General features: G+C 48.0%; 1 protein-coding gene across 1 annotated transcript in view; it reads right to left on the bottom strand.

Moving 5' to 3' along the window:
- Window positions 1-895: 895 nt before the first annotated feature.
- Window positions 896-8216, bottom strand: part of LOC122563858 (vitronectin-like) — a 15053-nt gene continuing 7732 nt past the window's right edge. The window contains exons 5-8 of the mRNA XM_043718054.1: window positions 7500-7656; window positions 7257-7406; window positions 2728-2985; window positions 896-1163 (exon numbers count right to left, since the gene is read on the bottom strand). Coding sequence (XP_043573989.1) covers window positions 1045-1163; window positions 2728-2985; window positions 7257-7406; window positions 7500-7656 — 684 coding nt within the window. The 3' untranslated portion in view covers window positions 896-1044. The remainder of the gene's footprint in view (window positions 1164-2727; window positions 2986-7256; window positions 7407-7499; window positions 7657-8216) is intronic.

Below are 8216 nucleotides of genomic sequence, written 5' to 3'. Positions count from 1 at the left end.
ATTGAGGGATACAGGGAGAAGGTGAGGATTGAGGGATATGGGGAGAAGGTGTGGATTGAGGGATATGGGGAGAGGGTGAGTGGGTGGGGATTGAGGGATACAGGGAGAAGGTGAGGATTGAGGGATATGGGGAGAAGGTGGGGATTGAGGGATACTGAGGCTGTTTCGGATGACACAGTGGCTCAGTGGTTAGCACTGCTGCCTCACAGCAGGAGGGACCTAGGTTCAATTCCAGCCTCGGGCGACTGACTGTGTGGAGTTTGCACGTTCTCCCAGTGTCTGCGTGGGTTTCCTCCGCGTGCTCTGGTTTCCTCCCACAGTCCGAAGATGTGCAGGTCAGGTGAATTGGCCATGCTAAATTACCCATAGTGTCCAGGGATGTGTAGGCTAGGTGCATTGGTCAGGAGTAAATATAGGGTAGGGGAATAGGTCTGGGTGGGTAACTCTTTGGAGGGTCTGTATGGACTTGTTGGGCCAAAGGGCCTGTTTCCACATTGGAGGGATTCTAACTTTAAAAGCCCCACTCTAGGACTTGATATTAAGGAAGCTGTGTTCACCATGAGACCATACCGATTGTGTCTCAACCTGCAAATCCTTCCAAAGTACGTTGGTGAGAGTGGGAATGATCCCTGGTCACCTGTGTGGTTTAAAGAAAGCTATAGCCTCCAGCACTGCTCAGGCTACAAATGCAGGAAAAGGCACATTGCCTTGGGAGTGTTGGGGTGGGTCAGAGGCTGTCTGACTGGGTAGCTGGGGTGAGTGAGATCAGAGTGGTCAGATCAGGTGTGATCCCAGTTCAGACTGGGAGTGGATTTGGGACCTGTCGCATTTTGTTGGTGGAGATCTTGCTGCATGAATCAGAGCTGCCTTTGGATAGGGAACTCAACAACTGGTACAGGTTTGTTCCTCTGGTTTTATTTGCAAATGTACTGGTTTGCTCCATTGAAGACATTTGCATGTGACAATTACTGAGGCTGTTTCGGATGACACAGTTAAAATGGCATATCCTCATGGTGCAGCCTCCCATGTTCCAGGTCCCTGCTTTTATTCATGTGTTAAAGGCTGCTCCAAGCACTTGAACCAGTATCTGGCGATGGACCGTGGGTAAGAGGGTCGAGCAGACGCCACTCGCTTTGTCTCCAAATCCACTCGGTAATATTTATCTGGAATTAGAAAGTCAATCAGATCCTCAGTTACACGATTGAGATTTTAGTATCAGTTTTCCCAGTGTTTTGGGATTTTTAATTCATAGATGTGGACATCATTGGCTGGTCCACATTGGTGCCAATCCCTAATTGTCCTACAGAAGGTGGGGGTGAGCAGCCTTCTTGAACCGCTGCTGTCCATGTGCTATGGGTTGGCCCACAATGCCCTTAGGGAGGGAATCCCAGGATTCTGACCCAGTGACAGTGAAGGAATGGGGATATATTTCCAAGTCAGGATGGCGAGTGGCTCAAAGGGGACCTTGCAGGGGGTGGTGTTCCCATGTATCTGCTGCCCTTGTCCTTCTCGATGGAAGTGGGTATGGGTTTGGAAGTTGCTGTCTGAGGATCTTTGGTGAATTTCTGCAGTGCATCTTGTGCATAGTACATACTGCTGCTACTGAGCATGGGTCGTGGAGGGAGTGGATGTCTGTGGATGTGGTGCCAATCAAGTGGGCTGCTTTGTTCTGGATGGTGTTAAGCTTCCTGAGTGTTGTTGGGGCTGCCCCCATCTAGGCAGATGGGGACTTGTGCCTTGTAGATGGTGGACAGACTTTGGGGAGTCAGGAGATGAGTTACTTGCTGCAGTACTCCCAGCCTCTGACCTGCTCTTGTAGCCACTGCATTAATATGGTGAGTCCAGCTGAGATTCTGGTTAGTGGTAACCTCTGTCCCCTCCCCTTCCCCTGCACCCCCACCCCAGGATGTTAATTTTGGGAGATGGTCTATGTTTCTGTGTCTATGTAATGATATTGAATATAAAACTGTGATTGTTGGATTCTCTCTAGTTGGAGATGGTCTTTGCCTGGCAGGAATGTTCCTTACCATTTCTCAGCCCAAGCCTGAATAACTGCACTGGGACATGGCCTGCTTCAGTATCTGAGGAGTGGTGAATGGTGCTGAACATTGCACAATCATGGGTGAACATCCCCACCTCTGATCTCATGATGGAGGCAAGGTCATTGATGAAGCAGCTGAAGGTGGTTGCACCTAGGACACTACCCTGAGGAACTCCTGCAGAGATGTCCTGGAGCTGAGATGACTGACCCTCCATAATCACAACCATCTTCTTATGTGTCAGGTATGACTCCAACCAGCAGAGAGTTTGCCCCTGATACCCATTGATTCCAGTCTTGTTAGAGTTCCTTGGTGCCACACTTGGTGAAATGTGGTGTCAAGGGCACTCCTTCTCATCTCCCCTCTGTTTGTCCATGTTTAAACGAAGGTGATGGGGAGTGCTTTAACCCGGAGTTTTGAGGATTTGAGCCATGTTTCCCCAGGATTTAAGTTTGTGGGTGTAATGAACTTGGCCGAAGAACTCTGGGTGTAATTGTGATGGCCACCATAGTCACATGCTCATCGCGTGAGCACGACCTTCAGGTTTCTCAGAGTGACTGTCTGGTGCTCTCCCACAATCCACTCAACTCCTAGCCCCCCTCAATACTGAAGCAAAGCAAGCTGGGGAGGGAGGGATGGAGGGAGGGCGAGGTGAATAAACCTTTGAGGTATGACAGCTCCATGTTACCTTTCACAAAGAAGTAGACACTCTGGCTGGGGATGAGTGAGAACAGATCCATATCCATGCTCGAGGACTGCTTCCTCCGCTGTTGTCTCCTTTGATTCCACCTCAAGAACTTCCTCGGCTTCTTCTGCTTCCTCGGCTTGTGCCAGCCAAGAATTGGGAATTGGCGGATGAAGAAGAGTTTCCCAATCATGGCAGAGTCCACCCAGCCTGGGATGCCATGCCAATTTTCACTGATCAACCTGGGCTCACTGGCACCAACTGAAATGCAGAGCATCGGGCAGGAATTAAATCAATCAGTGGAGATGGTGGGGGGGGGGGCGGAATCATGAGACTCAACACCTGGTTGGCAGATTACAGCCAGAAAACTCAATTACCCAAACTGAATAGAATCAAATGAGACCATTCAACCCATCAATTCTGTACTAGCTCTGTCAGAGAACTCCCCAGTCCTACTCACCCACCTTTTCCCAAGAAAAATATCAAATTCACTCTTGAAACCCCTGACTGAATCTGCCTCAACCATACTCTCACACAGTCCAGATCCTAACTATAAGCTGCGTGATAAAGGTTTTTCATGTATCATCATAATTTCTTTCATAAATTTCCGTAAATATGTATCTTTCTGTTCTCAGTCCTTCCACCACTAGGAACAACTTCTCCCTGTCTGTCCAGACACTTCATGGACTTGAACAGCTCAACAATCAAATCCTCTCTCAAACCTCTCTTCCCTAAGGTAAGGAGGAGATAGCAACAACAGGAGACAAATAACCTGCAGGAAAGCAAAAGATTTTAAACGTAAGAAGGAGGGCCCATGTATTGGGACTGAACCCTCTTCCAGTTTTTATCCTGTCTGGACTTTAGGAACAACAGGGCTGAAATTTTATTCTTTAATGGGATGTGGGTGTCCATGGCTGGGCCAGCATTTATTACCCATCCCTAGTTGCCCCTTGAGAAGGTGGGGGTGAGCTGCCTCCTTGAGCCGCTGCAGTCCATGTACTGAATGTCGACCCACAATGCCATTAGAGAGGGAATTCCAAGATTTTGACCCAGTGACAGTGAAGGAACGGTGATATATTTCCAAGTCAGGAGAGTGAGGGGCTTGGAATGGAACTTGCAGGGGGTGGTGTTCCCATGTATCTGCTGCCCTGGTCCTTCTAAATGGAGTGGACCCGGGTTTGGAAGGTGCTGTCTGAGAGTCTTTGGTGAATTTCTGCAGCACATCTTGTAGATGGTACACACTGTTGCTACTGAGCATTGGTGATGGAGGGAGGGGATATTTGTGGATGTGGTGCCAATCAAGCGGGGGCTGCTTTGTCCTGGATGGTGTTGAGCTTCTTGAGTGTTGTTGGGGCTGCCCCCATCCAGGGCAAGTCGGGAATATTCCATCACACTCCTGACTTGTGCCTTGTAGATGGTAGGACAGGCTTTGGGGAGTCAGGAGGTGAGTTACTCACTGCAGTATTCCTAGTCTCTGACCTGCTCATGTAGCCATTGTCCAGTTCAGTATCTGGTGAATGGTAACCCCCAAGGATGTTGATAGTGAGCAATTCAGCGATGGTAATGCCATTGAATGTGATGGTTGGATTCTCTCTTGTTAAGAGATGGTTACTGCTTGGCACTTTTGTGGGACAAATATTACCTCTAAATGGACCTGAAACGTTAATTCTGTTTTCTCTCCACAGACGCTACAGACCTGTTGAGTTTTTCCAGTAATTCTATTTTTATTACTTCTAATATGTCAGCTCAAACCAGGAATGACAGCACTGCACTGAGGGACTCCTGTTGAGATGACTGACATCCAACAACTATCTTCTTTTGTGCAAAGTATGGCTCCAACAAGTAAAGAGTATTTCTTCTGAGTACCTCTGACTCTGGGCTGTTGATGATACCTTCCATGACTGTATTGATGCTTGTTGAGACGGTAATTAGCCAGATTGTTGGTGTCTAGGACATTCTGGGTAACTTTCCATATTGCCGGGTAGATGCCAGCATTGTAAATCTACTGGGACAGCTTGGCTAGGTTCTGGAGCACACGTCTTCAGTACTATTCAGAACCATGAGGTCATGCTGCTGGTGCAGCCGCAGTTGGAGTATTGTGTATAGTTCTGGTCACCGCTTTATAGGAAGGATGTGGAAGCTTTGGAAAGGGTTCAGAGGAGATTTACTAGGATGTTGCCTGATGTGGAGGGAAAATCCTACGAGGAAAGATTGAGGGACTGGAGGCTGTTTTCGTTAGAAAGAAGAAGGTTGAGAGGTGACTTATTTGAGTCATTTAAGATAATCAGAGGGTTAGATAGGGTGGACAGGGAGAGTCTTTAGCTAGGATAGTGATGGCTAGCACGAGGGGGCATAGCTTCAAATTGAGGGGTGATAGATATAGGACAGATGTCAGAGGTAGTTTCTTTACTCAGAGAGTAGTAGGGGCTTGGAACGTCCTGCCTGCAACAGCAGTAAACTCGCCAACATTACAGGCATTTAAATGGTCACTGGATAGACATCTGGACAAGAATGGAACAGTGTCGGTTAGATGGGCTTCAGATTGGTTCCACAGCTCGGTGCAACATCGAGGGCCGAAGGGCCTGTACTGCGCTGGAATGTTCCATGTTTTAACTATTGCCAGAATGTTATCAGGGCCCATTGCCCTTGCAACATCCAGTGCCTTCAGTTTTTTCTTGATATCACCTAGAGTGAATCAAATTGACTGAAGACTGGTATCTGTGATGCTGGGACCCACTGGGAGAGGCTCAGATGGATCAGCCACTTCGCACTTCTGGCTGAGGATTGCCACAAAAGCTGCAGCCTTATCTTTTGCATTAATGTGCTGGGCCCTTCCATCATTGAGCATGGGGATATTTGTGGAGCCTCCTCCTCCAGTGAGATATAGAGTCACAGAGATGTACAGCATGGAAACAGACCCTTCGGTCCAACCTGTCCATGCCGACCAGATATCCCAACCCAATCTACTCCCACCTGCCAGCACCCGGCCCATATCCCTCCAAACCCTTCCTTTTCATATACCCATCCAAATGCCTCTTAAATATTTATCCTATCCATGCCCCTCATAATTTTGTAAACCTCTATAAGGTCACCCCTCAGCCTCCGACGCTCCAGGGAAAACAGCCCCAGCCTGTTCAGCCTCTCCCTGTAGCTCAGATCCTCCAGCCCTGGCAACATCCTTGTAAATCTTTTCTGAACCCTTTCAAGTTTCACAACATCCTTCTGATAGGATTGCACGCAGTTTTCCAAAACTGGCCTAACCAACATCCAGTACAGCTGCAACATGACCTCCCAACTCCTGTACTCAATACTCTGACCAATAAAGGAAAGCATATCAGGCACCTTCTTCACTATCCTATCTACCTGCGACTCCACTTTCAAGGAGCTATGAACCTACACTCCAAGGTCTCTTTGTTCAGCAACACTCCCTAGGACCTTACCATTAAGTGTATAAGTCCTTTCCCAAAATGCAGCACCTCACATTTATCTAAATTAAACTCCATCTGCCACGCCTCAGCCCATTGGCCCATCTGATCCAGATCCTGTTGTAAAGTGAGGGAACCCTCTTCACTGGCCATTCATGACTGGGTGTGGCAGGACTGCAGAGCTTCGATCTGATTGTTGCTTGTGGGATCACTCATCTCTATCCATTGCTAGGTAAAACCGAGGACTGCAAATGCTGGTAACCCGAGTCTAGATTAGAGTGGTGCTGGAAAAGTACAACAGGTCAGGCAGCATCCAATCCTGCTCCTCGGATGCTGCCTGACCTGCTGTGCTTTTCCAGCACCACTCTATCCCTTGCTGCATATGCTGTTTCGCATGCAAGTAGTCCTGTTCGGTAGCTTTACCAGGTTGACCCCTCATTTTTAGGTATGCCTGCTGCTGCTCCTGGCATACCCTCCTGCATTCACTGAATTAAGGTTGATCCCCTGGCTTGATGGTAATGGTAGAAATAACAGAACATGAGGATACAGATTTTATTTGAGTACAAATCTGCTGCTGCTGATTACCTTATGAAGTCCTGGTCTTGAGATGAAGAGGAAGGGAATAGAGGCATACAGTTCCTGGAAGTGAAGGCAGTTTTGGTATGGCAGGGCAAAATGTGTCGGTAGAGGCTTGGAGGGCCGAAGGGCCTGTGCCTGTGCTGTATTGGTCTTTGTTCTGGATCTAGTGGAAGTCTATCCCATTTAGCACAGTCATAGTGCCACACGTCATGACGGAGAGGAGTCTCAATGTGAAGACATTTGTGGGAAACATACTACCGTTTCAGCCCAGCTTGTAGACCAAGCTGCAGGAACAGGAAACTTTCTCATTGCTCCCTGAAACTGAAACCTCATTGCTATCCAACATCTGAGTCTCCTCAAAGCAAAGAGGTCCCTCTCTCCAATCTGTGATCACATCTGACTCCTGCATTCAAACTCATCCAAGATTAAACTATTCCAAGTCCTCTTCCCCCAACCCCGATTAGAATCCAAAACTGGGCCTCCAACATGACAGGAACTGAACCAAGGAAGAGAACGGCCTAGGATTACCGTTTGAAGTAACTGGGAAGAGGCGGGTAAACATATCCTCCCAACTGCTGTCCATATCCGAGTACCTCAGAAACACGTCAGAGACAAATGAATCAGCACACTCCTTCTGGGTTGGCTGGTTTTGGAAGACATATTCCCAATAGGAATTCCCTGGAGAGAAATCAATCGACCAGATGTTCAATCAGTTCCTGTACCAAGACAGGTAAAGGTCACTGATCAGAAGATTGGAAACATCCTCCTTACCTTTGAAGAAATAAACTCGCTCTTTACCATCAATATTGCAGGCAGGCACTGCCAGTGATGCATCAATATTGTTTGGAATGCCAGGGAAGCCATCCTTGATCAGTCTTGGGAAATTACGTTCCAGAATTCCATCAGAAAACCGCCAGTAAGAATCACCCTGGGGGAGCACGGCAAGTATTAGAATCACAGAGCGTTCCGACTCAGCATCGCAGAGTGGGCCCCTCCTCAAGCTAGCAACACATCTCAATTCTCTCCTTGTAAAGAATACACCGCCCAACAAAATTCTCAACTAACAGAAGCTCCCTCCACACTGTCCCCACATCAAACACTCCCAGAGTTAGATACAGAGTAAAGCTCCCTCCACACTGTCCCCACATCAAACACTCCCAGAATTAGATACAGAGTAAAGCTCCCTCTACACTGTCCCCACAGGGACAGCACAGAGTTAGATACAGAGTAAAGCTCCCTCTACACTGTCCCCAAATCAAACACTCCCAGAACAGGGACAGCACGGGGTTAGATACAGAGTAAAGCTCTCTCTACACTGTCCCCAAATCAAACACTCCCAGAACAGGGACAGCACAGAGTTAGATACAGAGTAAAGCTCTCTCTACACTGTCCCCAAATCAAACACTCCCAGAACAGGGACAGCACGGGGTTAGATACAGAGTAAAGCTCTCTCTACACTGTCCCCATCAAACACTCCCAGGACAGGGA

This window comes from Chiloscyllium plagiosum, chromosome 28 (genome assembly GCF_004010195.1).
Source record: "Chiloscyllium plagiosum isolate BGI_BamShark_2017 chromosome 28, ASM401019v2, whole genome shotgun sequence".
NCBI classification, from domain to species: domain Eukaryota; kingdom Metazoa; phylum Chordata; class Chondrichthyes; order Orectolobiformes; family Hemiscylliidae; genus Chiloscyllium; species Chiloscyllium plagiosum.
This window is presented reverse-complemented; position numbering and strand designations above follow the sequence as displayed.